Genomic DNA, 22,101 nt, shown 5'->3' on the forward strand with positions numbered 1-22,101 from the left:
TGTATTTCAGGGGACTTTAGCTTGTCACTGTCATAACGTCTATGTCCCTTGTTTGGTGGACTCACACGTCTCAGTTTTAGCTTGATAGAGGCTGTCACCAGGTGCCATATTGCAGAAATCAACAAGTCTCTCTCCGTTTTCATTCATGGTGCCACACCCATGTCTTCCCATTTCTCTGTCATTGTTTGTGTTGTCCTTACCGACCTTGGCATTCAGGTCTCCCATGACGATAGTTAGGTTGTGGCGTGGTACTCTCTCTAACTCTGCCTGTAATGTAAGGTGGAATTTGTCCTTTACTTCTTTATCACTGCCATTTGTCAGAGCATAGTACTGAATCAGGGTGATATTGTGTTTCCCTTTCAGTCTGGCTCTCATAAGTCTCCTGATGATGGTCTTCCATTCAAGCAGGGAATGCTCCACTCCCTTCTTCAAAAGGATGGCAACACTCTCATGGTGTTGTCCATCATCCCGTCCAGAATACAGCAAAGTTTTTCCCCAGGCTGTTGTTAATCTTTCTGTCCTGTCCAGCTGCTCTTGCTGACACCCAGGATGTGTAAGCTATAGTGTCTCATCTCTGCTGTGATCTGAGCTAGCTTCCCTGTTTCGTACATTGTCTGTACATTCCAAAAACCAAGTTTGGTTTTTGTCTTGGTGTTGAGCACTTCAGTCTTCATGCCAGTGGCTTCATACAGGTTATTGATTCCTGAAGGTCATCACACACAGTAATGGTCAATTTCTCCATCACTGTTTCCATAACATATTTTGTTTTTTACGGGACAGGGTTGTTAGCCCTGTGCCTAACCCCCAACCCGGAGGACCAGGGTGTCTGTTTTGTCTGGCCCCTCCCCCACAGACCAATCCAGCATGGTTGAACCTATCAGGAGCAAAAAGAGTGCACAGACACAGACTCTGGGGATCATTAGAGCACACAAGCTGTCCCACCACCACAAGGCACGGACACCAGAGGACATAAAACTACATAAAATTTATTTGAAATCACTCAATGTCCAAGTGAAACTGTCCAAAATAAAATGAAAAATCTCACTGTAATCTCTGCAAAAGTCAATCAGCTACTGTGCTATGACATGGTCAGCACAAAAGTAGAACAACAGAGTTTTTGTTGGAATAATGAGGGCTAAGCCACACCAAACCTCATTTGCTTTCTGAGTCAAATTGTTCCAAATCTGATTTTGACTAGCAGGAGTAAACAGATGGCAGCACCCACAATATGCTATGCACATTCCAGATAGAGTAACAGGCATTAGAGAAGGCGCAAAGAAAGGGTGCCATGTATAAGAAAAGTGAGTCAAGGTGGTTTTACTATGTTTTGGTAATACATGATTATATTAACACAGGATTTTTCCAATAATTAAAGTATTGTAGAAGCTGGCAGCCCACCTGTTTCCTTCATTACTGATATTCCTAGTGTCACATAATATGGCTATCACCATCTCATTAAAAGAAAATGAAAGTAGTAAATTACTTTTAATAAAAACAAGTATTTTATAATCCCAAAGACTACAGTTTAAAACTATGTTAGGGCTCTTCATTGTACAATATTATAGTATTTTAATATCAAACATATGATCAGATACAAAAATATTAATTTTATTTTTAAAGGGCCCCACTTTTATCTCTGCCACAGATGAACATCCAAGTATGTTATACTGAGCATGAATGATACAGATCTGCTATAACCTCACCCTATATCGGACTTTTGCCAGGCTTATGGATTTCTTTGAAACTATTCTCTCTGTATAGTACAAATGCAATATTATGAACACTGTTTAAAAATATTTCTAGTGAGCTACAGAACCAAAAATATATCTGAAGTCGTTCTTTCAGAACCTATACACTATAAAACAAAGTAATAAAAAGTGCCACCACGAGGACATAATGAGTATGCCATCAAGAACACACTATAAATAAGGCTAAGATTTTGTCATGGGTTTTTTTAGTAAAAGCCACAGACAAGTCACGGGCAATAATGAAAAATTCACACAAGCCTGTGACCTTTTACTAAAAATATCCATGACAAAATGGGGAGCCTGGGCACCTACCAGTGGGCTGGGAGCTCCGGGGGCCCCCACCACCCATGGGGGCTCAGAGCTCCAGGGTCCCCTTTGCCACCTGCCAGGAGCTGTGGGGGGCTGCCACTGCCTGGGGCGGTGGGGGTACACCCAGCACCCTGCCTCCGCGGGTCTTTGGAAGTCACGATTCTGTGACTTCCACGACTAAATCACAGCCTTAACTACAAAGCAAGTGTTATTTCAATGTACAGCAGAACCACACTAATTCTCACTTCTACTAACCCACAAATGTGCAGTATGTACACACACACACACACACACACACATTCACTTGTTAGCAACTAGCTTTTCAGGCAAAAATCTGTCTGGGGATTGGTCCTGCTTTGAGCAGGGGGTTGGACTAGATGACCTCCTGAGGTCCCTTCCAACCCTGATATTCTATGAAAGATTTTATAGTATATTTCATTACTTAAAAATATATTACTACAATAAAACTACCATTGACTTTGAAAGTATACACTAAAACAAAATCTACCATTGTCTAAATAAATGAATACCACGTTTTGTTGTTTCATTTTTGCATTCCAGTTCAAATTAGTTATGCTCCATTTTACAACCTATACATCAAATACTGTTCAAGTTAAATTTCTAAAAACATATAGGGCTACATTTTCAAATGTGACTAGTAATTTGGGGCATCCAACTTGTGACACCTTAAAAGGGCCTGATTTTTAGGAAGTGCTAAGCACCATCCCCCAGAAAACTCAGATCCCTTTTAAAGTTGCCTCAAGTCATGTTTGAAAATTCAGGCCATTTTGACTACAAACTATTTAGATTTTCTTTTAAGGGGTATTATCTGTGTGTGTCACAGAAAACTTTGGCTAGGAACATTCACTTAAGGAGTGTTAATTATTACTAGTTAGAAATAATGGGTAAAATCCTGGCCTCATTCAAGTCAATGGGAGTTTTGCCATTGACTTCATTGGAGCCCATATTTCGCCCAAAAAGTTTGTATGACGTTCACAAGATACAGAAGAGCTGGTACTCCAGGAGCGCCGCCAGCTTTTTTGCCGCCCTAGGTCACGGAAGGTCCCGCCCCCGAAATGCCGCCCCCAACTAGGGCGGGCGAAGATCCGGCCGCCACAGTCGCCGCCCCGCAAATGTTAGCGCCCTAGGCGACCGCCTAGGTCGCCTAATGGGTTGCGCCGGCCCTGCCAGACTCTCACCTTTGGAGGTTTCAGACTTTTCCTTTTCAGTTTTTTTGGGCGTAACAACCGTTCTCGTTCCTAGAGTAAAAAAGAAGATTTTACTTCTTTAACATGTATTTAGATTACACGTGACAAAAGGAAACATCATTAAATGTTTTCTTAAAGCATGAGGCAAAGTTACAAACAACATAAAGACTTCTTGTAATATTTAAACAGGAAAATTCCCTTGAATGTTTTTCCTTTGAAGTCCAGCAACATATTCCACAGGTTTATCTTGAAATTGGCAGGCAAAGGTTTTGTAAAATACTGGGCACAGGTTTCTGACAGTTCTTTTTTCTCTGAAGATTATGGAAATATAGCAACACCCATCGAGAGGCAAGAATGTGCCCCGCTCTTCTCAGGCTGAAGATCAATAGCAAAGGCTAGCTCAGCTCTATTAAACCTAAATCAGTCTGTCACATACATTCTGACACAGAACCACATATGAAGATATTTTTTGTTTGCTGCCTTTTTTTTAAATAAAAAAGGAACACACAATGTAGGTTACTCAGCCTCCTAAGGGCAGAAGTGCTAAGAAGGTAAGGCACTGACTATTCACACTTACAGGACTCAGTTCTGAATACAAATTAGGAAGCTCAAGAACAAGTTTGTTGGCTTCTGATCCCAGTTCCCTTGTGCCTTTCTTTTAGCATCAGCTTCGAAGAAGATTGTAACAAATCGATGTTGTAACAAAAGAAGGTCACAAATATACCTAGGACTTTTAGATCTTGTGATCATTCAGCCAAAGAATACTGACTTGACCTTCAGAGGGGGTAGCAGGAGAAGGTAACAGAGGCAGAAAGAGACAAGAAGAGGGAGGAAGGAAAAGATAACAGGTAGGTCCTCCCTCCTAACTTTTTTTTTAATCCTCTTTTACTCTGCTAACCCCCCCCCCTTTACCCTAATTCTATTATCCTTTCCAGCTTTACTCTCATCTACCAATTTCTGTGTCCTTCCCTGTGATTCTTCTAGTTTTAAAAGGATTATAGTGATTTTAGGTTTCTAACTCTAATTGCTGCTAATGCAGCTGTCTCATCTGCCGATATTGAACTACATCCTGCTGGAATACTCAAGTGAGGGCTTCTTCTTAGTAATTCAATCCAGAAAGTGGAAGAATAGTAAACTACCAATGGTACAATGCTTGTTTTGAAATGGTGAAGTAATCCATCTCTGCCAGCACACTGCTCCAGAGGAGAAAATTTGGGAATGTACACAGCAATTCAAAATAATGATGGTAACTTAAATAGCACCTTTAATTCAGATGGTTCTTCAAAGTATTTTAGAACTTTTATGGGAACCCCTTCATCTTCATCTAAATGCGACAGCTTCTGGGGTGAAATGCAGCAGGTATTTCATGTTGCACAGCAACACAACAGTTTAGAGTCAGAAGTGAAAAATACATCTGGGGGAGTTTTAGGTGCAGTCACCCGCATCGGAATCTGGCCAAGACACACATATTACAGCCCCCTGTCCTGCAAACAGTATTGTAAGCACTTTGACCATGAGTGGTCAAGATCTCAGTTTCATGTCTTACTTCCCCAATATCACTAATGATCACTAATGATGCAATCAAGAGCACCACTTGCTGAATCTTCAACATCATTTTCTGCATTACCTTAGAAATCAACTTTTCAGGTACTCCCCAGGCAAGCCTGAGTTATGAGATCACAACTTGGCTGAAATAAGACCATAGATGCTCTATGGAAACTCATAAATTTACTACAAAGGGAATAACCGAAGTGCTGAAGAACTATTTTTCATGTCACTACAATGCCAGTTTTAACTGTACTCAATTCAAATTAACTTGAATATTGCTCTCAAATGATAGGCTGAATGTAGGTTTATGCACGTGTGTACTGAACATGTTTAATATTACCACTGTGAGATCATCAATAACATGCTGCTGCTCTATGACTTGCAGTCTCAGGAATTCCATTTCTTGTTCCTCTCGTGTGCTACTGAGATCGTTCAAGGAAGTGTGTCTCTTCAAAGTCGGCTGTGTGGATAACTTTTCTTTCTGCAAAAATCAAGTTTATTTTTAACACAACCAACTCTTAAATGTCTTCCTGCAGCATTAGGTAAAACCCTCACCTCAGATACACTAATGTGATGCTTCAGAAATCTGCTCCAGCACAACCTCAGGCCCTTTTTCCACCAAGCAAATATTTACACTTTAAACACATACAGAGTATAGTCTACATCTCATTTGGACATCTAAAACTAGGATGGAGAAAGCACTGGTGAATATACTCTAGAGAACAGTCCTGAAGAGGGTCTTTACCATGTCTAGTTTATACAGGTCAAATTCAGCTCTGACATATACATCCATGCAAAATCCCATGGTATGCCAAGGTTAATTTTAGCCCTCTATTTTATACCCTTTTATGCCCTTTACACATTAAGAATAAGGATCATTGTGGCTTTAATCCATTTTGTTTAATAAATGACAAAGCAAATAAAAATAAACACTCTGATTTTAGAATACTACCACCACTAGCATATTGTATTTGACACTGACACCTTCATATGGCTTAGCTTCCGACATACCAGTATTTATCTGAGTAAGAGCCACACATTTATTTTCAACTCTAAGCTACTAAGAGCAGCTGCTCTTACAAAGTAACCTCTGATACGTATGAGATAGTTGCTTACCATTTCTGCATTTTCCCTTGTGAGATTTTTAATTTTTTCTTCCATCCTCTGGATACACTGCAACATGTCCTCATTCTTTTTGGTCATCCTCTTGTTTTTCTCTACAAGGGGCTTCAGCTGACCTTCGGTCTCCCGAGAACGTTTCAGCTGCAAAGGGGAAGGAACCCCAAAATGTCAGTTAATCATAATCTGGGCTACAATGACCTGAAAGGAGGAGCAACACTTGGGTTTTCAGTCCCCCTTCATTCATTTATTCATTCATTCATAAAGACTATTTTTCTGCTTACACACCACTGCTGAACTAAACTGTATGCATCTAAAAACTTATAGCCCTTTGCTTGTTACCAAAGTGAAACTAACATGGAAGTCAATGCAGGTTTGAGTAAAAAAATCAATGGCAAGGATGCAGCACTCACTATTAACAGAACTGAAAATGCCCTCACTGCTAAGGCTGGTCTTTGCCACTATACATCATATTTTGTTCTTGGGAAGCGCACAGATTTATATGGTTTATCTCTTGATAAACTGTAAATCTTATTAAAAATAACAGGAGTACTTGTGGCACCTTAGAGACTAACAAATTTATTAGAGCATAAGCTTTCGTGGGCTACAACCCACTTCTTCGGATGCATCCGAAGAAGTGGGTTGTAGCCCACGAAAGCTTATGCTCTAATAAATTTGTTAGTCTCTAAGGTGCCACAAGTACTCCTGTTATTTTTGCGGATACAGACTAACACGGCTGCTACTCTGAAACCTGTAAATCTTATTATGCATGTGCTTCCAGTGAGTTATTAGCCCTTTTCCTAGAGAAGGGAATATAATAGTTACCTTTCACCCATTTAAATATCCTTTATTAGAAATATACCACACTCCCTTATTTTAAGGAAATTATACCTAATGTGTAATTAGCACAATCAGGGAGTCAGCCAGAGGGCACAGATTCAATCTCAGGGTTCTGCTGACATTTTCAGCTGCTCAATTTTGTTCCCCTGTTTTTATGATGTCAGACAATCATCTCAAGTAAATTACTGCCCTTTCCCCAATTTGTGGTATTTGTCAGTATTTTACTAGTTTTATCTCCATAATCCTTGGACTGTTCTGTTTCCCTATTTTTATCATCAAAAAGACTTTAATATGCACTGGGCTTTAACTGAAACTTCAGGAAGATAACATTTTTCTTAAAGATTTGTTTCTTTGTTTCATCTTGGGAAGGATATACATTTTTGTCATAAGAATTCAAGTACAGCAGTTTACAAAGTGCCTCCTCATATGGCAAAGCCTGCTTTACTTTTTTAAAAACATATTGGTGATGCCTTTACTCCAGGCATCCGGAAGAGTGTTTGATTGAGTCATACATGCCCCACATCCTATTTTAATGTAATAGGCCCCAAAGATTTCAGTCTGCAGTATTTTAGCATTTCTTAAGGGTGTGAAGGAAGGTAAATAGCACATTCAGGGAAGTGATCCAGTTACTAAATAACCTTTTCCTCCCAATAGCACACCAGATAAAAGAAGCAAAGTATTACTGAAAGAAAAAAAGTAAAGAAGAGCTAGAGCAAAACAACAAGATAGTCAAGAGCACAAAGGATATTCAGTATCAAAGAGTAATATTAGGAAAATTACTTACAGCAAAACACCACCTTACCCAGGTCAGCCACGCCTGCCCTTATGCTAACACACATGAACCATTAAGGATCATGCAATATGATCCTAAAAATACTACAAGGGTGCTGGAACAATTTGTATAGTGGGGGTGCTGAGAGCCATTGAACCAAACTGTGAACCCTGTATATGATGGAAAACACTTCAAGCCAGGGGGTATGGCAGCACCCCCAGTACTCCTAGTTCCAGCACCTATGAAAGAATATAGGAAATTATTTGAAGAGAAAAGCTATAGGAGAAGGGCATGATATTTCTCTCACTTACTCCAGTTTTTATACTAGGGTAGTGCCATTAATAGCATTAGTCCTGATTTGCACCAACGCTAAAGTGTCTAGTTTCTTTAAGCAGCCTATTGATTATCCTTATTGAAGAAGCAACAGACAAGGAATGCATCAGTGCTCTGTTCCAATATATATTCTTTTAGAGAAATGGCTATTTACTGCAATTGTGGTTCTTCAAGAAGTAGGTGTGCACATGTCCAGTGTGCCAGAGCCAGAGACTTTTGCCTAGCAGTACCCGTAGAGGGGCAGTGCTTGTGCCTCATGGCTGTGGCCCCTCCTCTGGCTATATGAGGCATTGCCCCAACCCCCCTCAGTTCCTTTGCACAGACGTCCATGAGAGGATACTCCGATGCAGAGGGGACAGTGAGTGGGTCATGGAATACACGTCTGCATCACATCTTAAAGAACCACAGTTACAGTAAGTAACCATTTCTTCTTCGTTGAGTAGATACAGAGATGTATTCCACTTAGGTGATTCACAAGCAGTACCCCAATCCAGAGGTGGGGCTCGGAGTCTACTGGAACAGGGATTGCAGGACTGCCCTTCCAAGGCCTGGGTTCACATCTCTCTGGAGCCACCCTTCAGTAACCAGTCATTGAGGCATGAGTGGATTCCTTCGCTCCTGAGATATGCCACGACCAATGCCATGCATTTGGTGAAGACCTGGGGGGGAGGGGGGGAGAAGAGAGATCAAATGGGAGAACCGTGTACTGAAAGCAGCATTGTACCACAAAACAAAGAAACTTCCTGTGACTCAGCAGAATTGCCACATGAAAGTAGGCACCTGAAGATCCAGAGCAGTGAACCAGTCATTCTGAGACAGTGCTGGGAGGATAGCCAGAAGAGTAACCATGAGGAATCACAGGTACTTGATGAATTTGTTGAGGCCATGAAGGTCAAGAATGGGTCTCATCCTGCCCTTGGATTTTGGTATCAGGAAGTACTGGGAGGAGAAGCTGGGGCCCCAGTATTCCTGCAGGAGTTCCTCCACCACTTCCAATGTTAGCACAGAGTTGACCTATTCTATGAGCAGCGTCTTGTGAGAGGGGTCCTTGAAGAGAAACAGCGTGGGTGGGTGGGAAGGGGCATGGAGAAGAACTGGACTGGATTGCTAGGATCCAGCTGTCGGAAGTAATCAAATCCCAAGCATTGTAAAAACAGGCTAGCCTGTTCCCAAAGCGATAGGGGGGATAAAGAGGGCGGAGTAATGACTGGACCAGTGCTCTGGACTAAGGAGTCAAAATGGGTGCTTAGCAGGCCTGAGCCCGACTGCTTTCTCTTTATCCCTCTTTGTAGGGTAGTTCCACTGTTTCAGGGGGAAAGGTTGAGCAAAAGGAATGCTGCAGGCAGTATTGCTGCTGTACCCCATAATGGTATCTTTGCACAGAAGGCATGTACATTCCCAAGGCCTCAAGGTAGCCCTGGAATCATTAAAGAAATGCAAAGTATCATCAGTCTTGTCCAAAAACAAGACCTGGTTGTCAAAGGGCAAGTCTTCAATGGCTTGCGGGACGTCCAAAGTGATCCCACAGTTTTGAAACCAGGAAGCCCTCCTTATAGTTACCACTGAGGCCATCACCCTGGCCAAGGTGTCCGCAAAGTCAAGGGTGGACTTCAGGGTCATTTTGCTGCAAAGCAGCTTCCACAACGAATGCCTGAAATTCCTCATGCTAGACGTCAGGGCAGGCAACTGGTCCTCAAATTTAGACATGGCTGATCAATTGAGGAAATTATACTTGGACAGCAAAACTTGTTGATTCACGATCCTCATCTGAAGGGACAAGGAGATATAGATCTTTCTGCCCAGAAAGTCCAACTGCTTGGAGTTTCTGTCCTTGGAGGTAGATTTGAACCTATCCTGCTGGGCCCTGACATTTACTGCCATTACAACCAGGGAATTCGGGACTGAGTGGAAATAGAACCCTTCAAATTCCTGCACAGGAACATAATAGTGCTTTTCCACGCACTTAACCACTGGTGGTACTGAGGCGGTGGACTCACGCCAGCTCAAGGAGTGCATCTTTAATCAGGAGGGCCACTCTCCCAGGGACAGCAGGCTGCAAAATGTCTAGCAGTTTGAGTGTGCTCTCCTGGAGAAACTTCACATGGATGCTGAGGGATGAGACTATGTGGCATAAAAGATCCTAGTACGCTTTAAAGTCCTCTAGAATAGAAGGGGAGGACGAACCAGGCAGCCTGGCATCATCCTGCAACAAGGATGAGGGTCTCGGCTGGGCCACCACTGGCTCTTGCTCCCAGGAAGAAGTACCCAGGAGGGAGGACTCTGGTGGCTCTGCAGGGAAGAAGACAACCAATGCTTGGGCTTGCGGCTGATGTGCAGTCACCGCCGTGAACCTGGCGGGTGACTTTGGCTTAGATCGGGACAAGAAGCAGGATCTCCGCAAGCAAGTAGTATCCCACTGAGTCTAAGGAGGCCACTGATATGGGTAAAACATTGGTGGTCAGTAGGTGCCGGGCCAGGGACCTCTGCCCCAGCCATAGAGCACGTACCAACCCTGGTCCATATTGATCCACTGGCCCTCGGAGCTTGTCAGGGGATGCAAAGTGGGAAGATGATGACCCTGGATTCATAAGAACCCTGGAATCTTGGGGACAAGGACGGAGTGATGCCCGAGGGAACTAATAGGCGGTCCAATTCATCTGACATCCAGAATGAGGCAGGAATTGGTGCCCCCTGATGACGGAGGTACCGTTGGTACTGAGCATGCTGGTGCCACAGGCAGTTGGAGTCTTGGTGCAAACAGCAGTACCAAAGCACCCAAGTGCACCAAGAGTGGCAAAAGCCACCGTGGGAGCCTCTGCAGTGTCAAATGCAGCGGGGCTGGAGAGGGTCCTGGTGCGGATGCCCCCCGTACCAACACACATGAGGATGCAGTGGCTCGCTCCATCAGAGGGGCTACAGATTTTCCCTGCCTCTGGCACGTCAAAGATATATCTACTATGACAGAGCCAAGACAAAACTGGCACAGTTGCTTGCAAACAGAATGACCAGTCACTAGGGGGAAAGAAAAGAGTACTGGATTTTACTAGATAACATTTTAGTTATGGTAGGTAAGTTAGTCTTTGAGGACAGGTATTTCGTTACTCAAGAATAAATAAAGGAAGACAAAACCTTCATATTGTTTCACAAATGAACTCTTCTGAAGTTTTCATGTAAATTAAGTCAAGGTATCATAGCTCAATTAAGTCCATTCATCACAAAGCAGAGCCTTTCAATACCAAAACAATAGCCTAAAACAGATAAACCGGTAAGGTGATTTGAAAACCGTGTGCAGTATCCACACCAGTCAAATACTGTACAAATCACATGAAGAGCATGTTACATTTACCATGCCAGAAACCTGGTGTCACTTTAGAAACAAACACACAGCTCCAGTGGTGTTGAAACAATTTGTATAGCAGGGGTGCTGAGAGCCATTGAACAAAACTGTAAGCCCTGCATATAATGGAAACCACTTCAAGCCACGGGGTGCTGCAGCACCCTCCGCATCCCTGGTTCCTGCACCCCTGCATAGTTCATGTTATGGAACATTCTAAACCGCCAGAGTGAATGAATTATCCTTTGCTACTGCCAAGACATACAGGTGGGATTTTCAAAAGTTCTCAGTGTTGTCATAACGCTGCTTCCATTGCAGTCAATGAGAGTTTTACCGTTAACTTTAATGAGAGCAGAGTTAGACCAACACTGAATGCTTTTGAAAATTGCACCCTAACTATCCAAGAAAATACATTTATTAAATGCTCCTCATTTCCTTCCATTTCTAAGTTGCTATCTCTCACCCACAATACCTCCTCTTATTTCAAGAGTTTCCCTGGAGATTAGGCAATGGTAGATTTTTCCATTAGAAAAACAAGCTTTGTAGCTCTTAGCCAGCGTAAGAAGTTCACAAAACAATGGTGGCATTGTCAAGTTTCATTACTTCAAAGAGTAATACAGTAAATTAGTTACATAGATTACATACATGTCATGGTGCAGTATATTACCAAATGCTGCATGCAAGCTACCACTCATAATTTGGTGCCTACTTTGTGTGAACTATTTGTAGAGAGTTCTGAAGAAGATGAAAAGGAAGAGCAATCATTTCTAAACCTTTTCCAAAGTTGAGTTTCTTATGTTAAATTTCCTCCTCTTTGAAAAAGGAAAGTGACTTTTACATGGAATGACAGCCTGGAGGACAACAGATTTAGCTCTGACCCCTGCAAATGCTCCATCCTTGTGCCCAAACGAACCATTCAGTGAAAAGGAAAAGCACCCAGAAAATAGCATAATACTGTTCTCTCTCTACACCAGCAGTTTCAAAGTCCTGGCTGATTAGCTACTATGGTGTTAGACACCTTAGAAATAGGAGATAGAAAAAAATATTCCTGGGAAAGATGTGCGGAAGAAAGAAATGGTGAATTCACATGGAAATTATTTAATTATTATTTATTAATTATTTAATTATTTAAACATCTTAACTTCAGCTAATGACCTCTATAAATGTCATGTCTGGGTGTAAAGGGACACAGTTTCTTCTTAGAATATATACATATTAAGTAAAACTAAAAAGCAATAAAGACAAAGATTGATTCTTACGAGGTCCCTTAAGAACTGATTTTAAAAAAATTAAAGGAAAGAAAATAGTGAATATCTGAGTCAAGCTACTTGCAAAGAATGCATGTGATGAAGGGACATACAACAAGGGGACAAGAAATAAGGGAAAGTAAATCAACCAAATAGGAACATTTAAAAAAATCTTTAAGTTCTACAATATTTCAGTGTGTTAGCAACAGAGACAAATAAGTTAAACTCTGTCTGAAAACACAACTTCTCTGAGTACCATTAAGATATTGTCCTGCAAGTCACCATCTGTGTTATTACTAATTATTTTACCAGTTCATTTCTTTCATCTGCTAAAAGGGTATTTCTGTCTTCCAGCTTCCGTATTACAGCATTCAGTTCAGCGATTTTTAGTTGAAATCTCCGTATGTCTCGTTCATCCATATGCTGTTCCTTTAAAAACATACAAACCAAAAAGGGATTTTTTTCCTTTCAAATATTCATTTACTACACAGAAACATGTACTTAGATTATAGCAGGCAGAGTTTGCATTCAGTGTATGCATACAGCATGAATACTGTAGAGAATATCTATAGGCATTTGTATCATTGACTGGAAAATATTTTTAATTGACATGACCTGTTGCAAATAATTCTTATAAGAGTCACATGGTTGTACAAGCTGAAAAAGGGCAAGCAGCCAAAAGGTTAACTCTAAGCTACAATATGTAAAAAATTAAAATTAAACCTTAAATTATATGTGTAAGACCTACTGCTAGTGTTCTTTGTACTAGCTAGATCAGTCTCATGCCAGAATTAATAGTACAGCACAGAACATATTTATAAGCTAGCACCTTAGAGATTTGGAAAAGAATAAGTACAAATTCCCTTTTAATGTCTACTGTTGTTGTATAGAATCGTTCATATTCATAAAATAAATAAATATCTGAAGGAAACAAATGGTTTATCATTGCAATTGGAGAAACACACTTAATCAGTCATCAATTACAAGTAATAACCTCACATTGTGGCCACATTTACCAGTTTAAATGGTCTAAATTCAAATGTTTTAAACATTCTTCAAAAGTCAAGAGACATGTGGAGTTTTTAATACTCAAAACAGTGGAGTTACTTTTACCGCAACAATGCAACGTACAGTGCTGTTACCAGTGCAATGCTCCTTTGGCAAGAATTAAACACAACTCACAATTCCGTGTTTTCAGAGTATCTGGAAATGCTGTGAAAGCAGATACAATAACTGACCTATGAAGACTATCTGCTTCTCTTACCGGGCTTCCCATCATTTCAGTGATATCCCCTACTCCAGCAGGAAGTTCCTTCTTGGGGCTACCATGGTACCGTTCTGCCTCCTTTACTTGGACAAGCTGTTCATCCAAAGCTTCTTTCTGAAGCAGCAGCTTTTGTGCATGGCCTGCCTGGACACCAAGATCTTTTTCCAAAGCCAAAATCACTCGGTCTTTGCCTTTTATCTCATCCATCTGCAAGGGAACAGAGCAAGAGAGAAACTTCTGTAACATCTCCATGTATTTACAACAGGCAGCAAACATACCCACAAAAGAAAGTTCTGCTCTCAAAACTACAGTGGCCACCTAATTGTGACTCTTTAAAATCAAGCTGCATCTACCTGAAATAAACATTCTTTTTCCTGCAGAAAACGTCAGTCTTCCATTTGCTGAGGCCCCAATCCAATGCCCATTGAAATCAATGGTTACTTCAATAGAGGTTGGAGTAGGCCCTATGTAACAAAGTGCTGGGAACTAATAAATGAGCCAGCACTCTGATCACTTAGGCCTGGTCTACACTAGGCTTTTATGTCGAATTTAGCGCCGTTACATCGAATTAACCCTGCACCCGTCCACACCACGAAGCTATTTAGTTCGACATAGAGCTCTCTTAAATTCGACTTCTGTACTCCTCCAAAACGAGAGGAGTAGCGCTAAATTCGAAATGGCCATATCGAATTAGGCTAGGTGTGGATGGAAATCGACGGTAATAGCTCCGGGAGCTATCCCACAGTGCACCACTCTGTTGACGCTCTGGACAGCAGTCCGAGCTCGGATGCTCTGATCAGCCACACAGGAAAAGCCCCGGGAAAATTTGAATTCCTTTTCCTGTCTGGCCAGTTTGAATCTCATTCCCTGTTTGGACAGCGTGGTGAGCTCAGCAGCACTGGCAACGATGCAGAGCTCTCCAGCAGAGATGGCCATGCAATCTAATAGAAGGAGGGCCCCAGCATGGACTGATCGGGAAGTCTTGGATCTCATCGCTGTGTGGGGCGATGAGTCCGTGCTTTCAGAGCTGCGCTCCAAAAGACGGAATGCAAAGATCTACGAGAAGATCTCTAAAGCCATGGCAGAGAGAGGATACAGCCGGGATGCAACGCAGTGCCGCGTGAAAATCAAGGAGCTGAGACAAGGCTACCAAAAAACCAAAGAGGCAAACGGACGCTCCGGATCCCATCCCCACACATCCCGTTTCTACGAGGCACTGCATTCCATCCTAGGTGCGGCCGCCACCACTACCCCACCACTGACCGTGGACTCTGAGGATGGGATATTGTCCGCGGCAGGTTCCTCGTCGGACATGTTAGCGGACGGGGAAGATGAAGAAGGAGATGAGGAGGACGAGGCAGTCGACAGCGCTGGCACCGCTGATTTCCCCGACAGCCAGGAGCTCTTCATCACCCTTACCGAGATCCCCTACCAACCGTCCCCATCCCTTACCCCGGAGACAGAATCAGGGGAAGGATCAAGCAGTGAGTGCTTTAAATATCTAAACATTTATTTTTACAAGAACTAGAATATTTATAATATTAACAATGGCTGTTTATTAAAGTGCTTAAACATGTAAACAATTAACTGCAAAAAAACTGGAATATTTACAATCGTAACAAAGGGTTTTTCATGATTTGTCTGCCTTAGGCTCTTCACAATTTAGTCCCAAGTATTTAAATTTTTTTTTACAATGTCCGGTAAGTCATGATTATGCTGCCCAAGACGCTCCACTCTTTAGTCCCAGTGCACCTACGCGAAAATCCGGTCAATATGGCCGGGGATGGAGGCGAAATCCTCATAGGAGAACTCCTCGTAGGTCTCCAGAAGGTACATTTCCAGCCTGTTCATCAGGTTCCTGGGTAGGGCGATCTTAGTGGGCCCTCCGTGGTAGGACACGTTACCGCGCCACGACACCATCAGATAGTCTGGTATCATCGCCCTGCAGAGCATAGCGGCAAACGGCCCTGGTTTCTGAAGGCTTTCTCGAAACATCCTTTCCCTCTGGGACTCCGAGATCCTCAGCAGGGTGATGTCGCTCATTACGCCCTGCTTTGAATTAGGGAGGGGAATGTTAGTATTGGGACTGCTTTACAGCCACGCGGTGGAGGGAGAGGGGCAGCATACAGGGATCTTTCCCTGGAACAGCCGCGAGGGGGTGGGACAGGGGCATAGTTCATGCTGTCCTGATTGCTGGCAGCAGAGACTGGCATTGCTTTCAATGTGAAAGGAGGCCAGTGCTACTAGTACAGTTTTAAGCAGCCAGAAGTCTACGGCTTACCATGATTGCACGCTACAGAAGTTCAGGTGTCCTGCCACGCTTCTCAGATAACTGCAAGACCACTGCAGGACCCCAGGCACTGAAGGCGATGGCCGAAAATTCGACCTTGTCCTGAGTGCGCATGTGAGAGGTGCAGTGCATGGTCTTGTTCACAGAGAAAGACTAGGTTCTTTGTACACAACTTCATTTATCTGTCTCAGGAATTCACTCCATTTTTCCCATTCACACAGACACATCTGCGACTGTCTCCCAACCCAGCCTGTCAGCACACTCCCAGAGGCTAGCGCAGATTAGGAGGAGGAAGAAGAAGACGCGGGAGGACATGTTCTCAGAACTAATGAGCTGTTCCCGAGCCCAGGCAGCCCAGCAGACACAGTGGAGGGAGAACTTGTCCCAAATGCACCGAGCAGTCATGGAACGGGAGGAGAGGTGGCGTCAGGAGGACCAGCAGGCTACTGAAAAGCTGCTTGGACTTCTGAGGGAGCAAACGGACACGCTCCGGCGCCTTGTGGATGTTCTGCAAGACCGGAGGCAGGAGGACAGAGCCCCGCTGCGGTCTATCTCTAACCGCCCTCCCCCGCCACCAAGTCCCACACCCCCCTCACCCAAAGTACAAAGAAGGAGGGGCGGCAAGGGCCGTTAAAACTTTCAGTCAACCCCTGCAGACTGCTCTAGCACTAGAAGGCTCTCATTCCCCAAAATTTTAAAAGTCCTTTCCTACACACCTCACAGAAGCCCCCGTGCAAGTTTCAACCCCCACGTTTCATGTCTGGTTCATAATAAAATATTCGTTTCTGTTAATTACTGTTTCCATGATTTTATTTTGGAGGAGAGTCTGTCTGAACGAGGGGAAGGGGCATGGTAATTGGACAGGACAGTCACCTTTACCAGGGTACAGAGGCGGGGTCAGGTCCAGGATCAGGACACATACCCAGTGCAGTGACTAGTGACCCTGTTCAATCTGGGAGGTGGTTTTCGTGTTCTGGGGGGGGGGGGGTTGCTCTGTGACTTTGTGGCGGGGGAGGGCAGTTACAGATCTAATGCATCACAGAGCCCCGCAGCAGGGGAGCTGTAACCCTCCTCCCCCTGCCAGACAGTCACATAGCCGACACATACACGCTGTCCCGCCCAGGAGGGCTGGCAGGCTCTGTTGAAACAACCAGTCCACCACTGCGGAACCCGTCATTCCTGGAGTTTAGAAGCATCATTTGCATCACAACAGTAAACCCGCACCCCGCCACAGTCTGCGTCCCAGGTTTAAAACATTCCCGCGAAAACAGTAATAAAGACAACGGTGTTCATTAACAAAACAGAACAGATTTTATTTTTTGGGAAGGGGGTGAAGGGGGTATGTAACTGGAGAGGATAGTCAACGGTAACTGGTTAAAGAAACGGTGGCAAGTTCAGGTTCTGAGTCCACAAACTTAAAATTCACTGGTGACCCTGCTCAGTCTGGAAACTGTCTTTCAAAGCCTCCCGGATGCACAGTGCGTCCCGCTGGGCTCTTCTAATCTCCCGGCTGTCTGGCTGGGAGTAATCAGCAGCCAGGCGATTTGCCTCAACCTCCCACCCCACCATAAAGGTCTCCCCCTTGCTCTCACAGAGATTGTGGAGCACACAGCAAGCTGCAATAACAATGGGGATATTGGTTTCGCTGAGATCACAGCGAGTCAGTAAGCTTCTCCATCTCCCCTTGAGACGGCCAAAAGCACACTCCACCACCATTCTGCACTTGCTGAGCCGGTAGTTGAACAGTTCTTTTTCTGTGTCCAGGGCGCCAGTATAGGGCTTCATGAGCCAGGGCATTAGCGGGTATGCTGGGTCCCCGAGGATCACTGTAGGCATCTCCACATCCCCAAGAGTTATTTTGTGGTCCGGGAAGTAAATACCTTCCTGCAGCCTTCTAAACAGACCAGAGTTCCTGAACACGCGAGCGTCATGAACCTTGCCCGGCCATCCAACGTTGATGTTAGTAAAACGTCCCTTATGGTCCACCAGTGCTTGCAGCACCATTGAAAAGTAGCCCTTTCGGTTGATGTACTGGCTGGCCTGGTGGTCCGGTCCCAGGATAGGGATGTGAGTCCCATCTATAGCCCCACCGCAGTTTGGGAATCCCATCGCGGCGAAGCCATCTATGATGGCCTGCGCGTTTCCCAGGGTCACTACCTTTGACAGCAGTACCTTCACGATTGCCTTGGCTACTTGCATGACAACAACCCCCACGGTAGACTTGCCCACGCCAAACTGGTTCGCGACTGACCGGTAGCTGTCCGGCGTTGCAAGCTTCCAGAGGGCTATGGCCACTCGCTTCTGGACAGTCAGGGCTGCTCGCATCCGGGTGTCCTTGCGCTTCAGGGCAGGGGACAGCAACTCACAAAGTTCGAGGAAAGTCCCCTTCCGCATGCGAAAGTTTCGCAGCCACTGGGATTCATCCCAGACCTGAAGCACTATGCGGTCCCACCAGTCCGTGCTTGTTTCACGGGCCCAGAATCGCCGTTCCACAGTATCCACAAGACCCATTGCCACCGTGATGTCCTCGGCACTGGGTGTCGTGGTTTCAGACAGGCGTGTGCTACTCTCGGAGTTCAGGTCCTGACCCCGGTGCCGTAGCCTCCTCGCCTGCTTTCTCTCTATCTGCCTCAGTGAAAGGTCGATGATGAGCTGCGATGCGTTGACAACGGCCACAACTGCAGCGATGGTCACAGCGGGATCCATGCTCGCAGTGCTGTGGCGTCCGCGCTGTCACTGACCAGAAAAGTGCGCGAACTGATTTCCCGCCGGCGCTTTCAGGGAGGGAGGGCGGGAGTGACGGTTGGATGACGACAGTTACCCAAAAGCACCCTCGACACATTTTTTTACCCAGAAGGCAATGGCGGCTCGACCCAGAATTCCAATGGGCAGCGGGGACTGCGGGAACTGTGGGATAGCTGCCCACAGTGCACCGCTTCCAATGTCGATGCTTGCCCCGTTAGTGTGGACTGACAAAGTCGAATTACTGTCCTTAGTGTGGACACACACGTTCGACTTTGTAATATCGATTCCACATATTCGATTTAACTAAAATCGAACTACTCTCGTAGTGTAGACATACCCTTAGGCACCAATCAGCTCCCCTGGAGAAGGCTGATTGGGGATATGCAACTAATTAGCTGACCAGGCTAGTGAACCAATTAGCCAGCAGATGAGAAGTATAAAAGAAGACCCAGGAAGGCAGTGAGGGGGGAGGACCTAGGCTAGCTGAGCCTAGTATGCACTGAGTTCTCAAGGAAGGGAGATGCCTGTTCCTGGTTGGTCCAGTAGGAAAGAGCCAGAAACCTTGCAAATACTTTGCTGCACAAGATAGTATTGGAGATGGGAATATAAATAAATTCATATAATTTGCCACCTACTGATGGAGTCTGAAAGGTTTCTGGGGCTTGTCCTATTATGCCCTACATGAGGTAGGTATAAAACAAAGAGAAAAAATGCTCTCTATTTGAGGATGCATAATTTCTCTGGACAAAAAAAAAACACCTTTCTTCACTATATTCTGGGAAAGATATTCACTTGTGGGGCAGAGGGCCAGGAGGAAGCCAATGTACCATTTAAATCCCAACTAAGCCTTATTTTGAGGCTTAAGTGATACATCAGCCTCCTGCTGCCCCCCTAAGACTGAATTTCAGACATGACGATTCTATCCACAAACAAATGCTGTTAAACCAAAATGTGTACATTTAATCCAAAATTTGGAAACATACCTAACTACTTTTCTTCTTGCTCCTTGTGATATGATTAAAACGTAGATTAATCTTTGCATAGAATGAAAAAGGAAATGTTTTATATCACAGCACTCTGAGTGGGTGAGACACTATTTCAGCATGGTAGGGAGAAACGTTTCCCTAAATCCTATCTATGTTTACCCAAATGTGTTGCTCACGCATCTCAAAACTACACAGAGCATATTACCAGCAGTAAACTACTGTAGCGTACACTGGATGTGCCCCTCACAGCATCAGCAAAATTGACTTTGGTAATATTCCAAACACTAGGGGAAGTGGCAATCTACACTAGTTACTATAGAAACAGATTTCTTAACATGTACACTAACAATGTACCATATATTTGTTGGGAATGTGCTGCATGCTCTCTTTTTCAGTTTACTGCCTCATTTCCTTCCTCCCTTCAAATGTAAATCCATGGGATCATTAAAAAACCCAAAATTAAATCCATTAAGTCATATCATATGTAACATATTCCTTATCCCAATCCTACATTAAGAGTGCATTAACCTTAAACAGTCAAGTGCTCAAAGTCAGGAAATGCCAGAATTAAGGTTGTCCTTGCAAGTGTAACTCTGGTGCCTTGTATGTTTGCATTGCAATAAATTCTTTATTACATGATCACAGACTATTTGTTTTGATTCTTGCCTTACTCAGTTCCAGTGAATGAGGCAAGGCTATGCACTGACTCAGGCTGGTACCTTGCTTCAGATATGGCAGAAGTTGGACCCTGTGAAGCAAATGGAGGCATGATCCACGGTAAGAGGAAGGACAAGCTTGTTGTTAAGAAACTGGACCGGTCCCAGAAGATCTGGATTCTACCACCACCTCTGCCACAGATTTCCTAAAGGACTCTGGGTAAGTCACTTAATTGTTCTGTGCCTCAGTTTACCCACCTCACTAAATGCATGAGGACAAATTAATTAATGTTTGTGAGGTTCTCAGCTATTATGGTGATGAGTGGAAAAAGGAAGGGTTCTCAAAAAAGAAAAAATTCGTATTCATGGAACTATTTGTATGATGTGTCCTCTTTGAAGCAGGGTGACAATGAACAACAATAAAAAAAATATTGAACAGCTGCCTCATTCACAGAGCACCATCCATCAAGTGCACTGAACCAGGCAGGGGTCCTCTGGGAAAATAATATCTGATCATGGAACTAAATACTGTGGGCAAAATTCTGCTGTCAGTTACACAGGTGCTGTTCCCATTGAACCCAATGAGAGCCACTCCCACGCAACCGAAAACAGAATCAGGCCCTGTAACATAATGCATATGCATGAGGAGGAAGAATTAAAGTTGCATGGAAAGCCTTAATTTTAGCAACGGCTATCTTCTGGGCGCTTCACTTTACAACCCTAATGTTCTTTTAATTTAAACTTTAAATGGAATTTTGTAGTTGTTAAAAGAAAAATGAAGAGACATTTCGGCATGTGTTGCTATTTGCTAAACAGCAGCAGAATGCTCTGTTCTATGCAATACGTACAATCATTGAGGAAGAAACTCAAGCCCTGGTCTTTTTCCATGTACAACTTCACAAATCATATTCCACAAGCCTATGAGGTTCCAGGAAGCAATAGAAGTTTTGGGGTGTGTGGTGAGGGGCCAGCAGGAGGGGTGTTAAGCAGAAAAACTGCTTTCCTCCAGCCACCTCTTTTTCCATGCTTAAAAACAATCTATTTTGGTGAAACTTTCAAGCAAAAATAATCACATTTCAGTCAAAAAAGTTAAACTTCAGTAAAGTTATAAGAAACTGAAATGACCCCTTTGACCGGAAATGTATGGGCAACCTATTTTTTAATACATACATACACACACACACACACACACACACACACACACACACACACACCCCTATACATGCTGTAATGCACGTTTCATTACAGCCACAAAGAGACAGAAGAGGAAGTTTTTAAGCAAGCTTGCACAGTTAATTCAATTCATAAAGATAAACAGAACAGCGGCACAGTTGCAGTTAGACACCAATCTGTCTTATGTTGCTATGAGCAACAGTATCTCCATGTTGAAAAAGAAACATATCTGAGGATGGAATAATGGAAGTGAAAATATTGTTATCTTGGAAGGTTTTAGACAGACAAATTGGATCTTTTAATGGTGAAGGAATATTGTATCTCTTTATTGGGTGAATCTATATTAAGAAAAACATTTAAATATGCATTTTGTATCCAACTCTCCTCTCTTGGATCCTTTCATTTCTATCTTTACTAAGAAAGAGTTATGAAATATCTGATGCAGTATATTCTTTAATGACAGAGGTTAATCCTATTTCAGCAGTTTAGGTCAAAATTCAATTCCCCCCTTTTCTCAAATGAAGAG

General features: G+C 43.6%; 1 protein-coding gene across 1 annotated transcript in view; it reads right to left on the reverse strand.

Moving 5' to 3' along the window:
* The window catches only part of JAKMIP1 (janus kinase and microtubule interacting protein 1), a 260,911-nt gene that overhangs the window by 78,210 nt on the left and 160,600 nt on the right, over positions 1–22,101 (reverse strand). The window contains exons 7-11 of the mRNA XM_065404580.1: positions 13,723–13,932; positions 12,768–12,887; positions 5,930–6,076; positions 5,154–5,294; positions 3,257–3,316 (exon numbers count right to left, since the gene is read on the reverse strand). Coding sequence (XP_065260652.1) covers positions 3,257–3,316; positions 5,154–5,294; positions 5,930–6,076; positions 12,768–12,887; positions 13,723–13,932 — 678 coding nt within the window. The remainder of the gene's footprint in view (positions 1–3,256; positions 3,317–5,153; positions 5,295–5,929; positions 6,077–12,767; positions 12,888–13,722; positions 13,933–22,101) is intronic.

Source organism: Emys orbicularis, chromosome 5 (genome assembly GCF_028017835.1).
Source record: "Emys orbicularis isolate rEmyOrb1 chromosome 5, rEmyOrb1.hap1, whole genome shotgun sequence".
Taxonomy (NCBI): Eukaryota; Metazoa; Chordata; order Testudines; family Emydidae; genus Emys; species Emys orbicularis.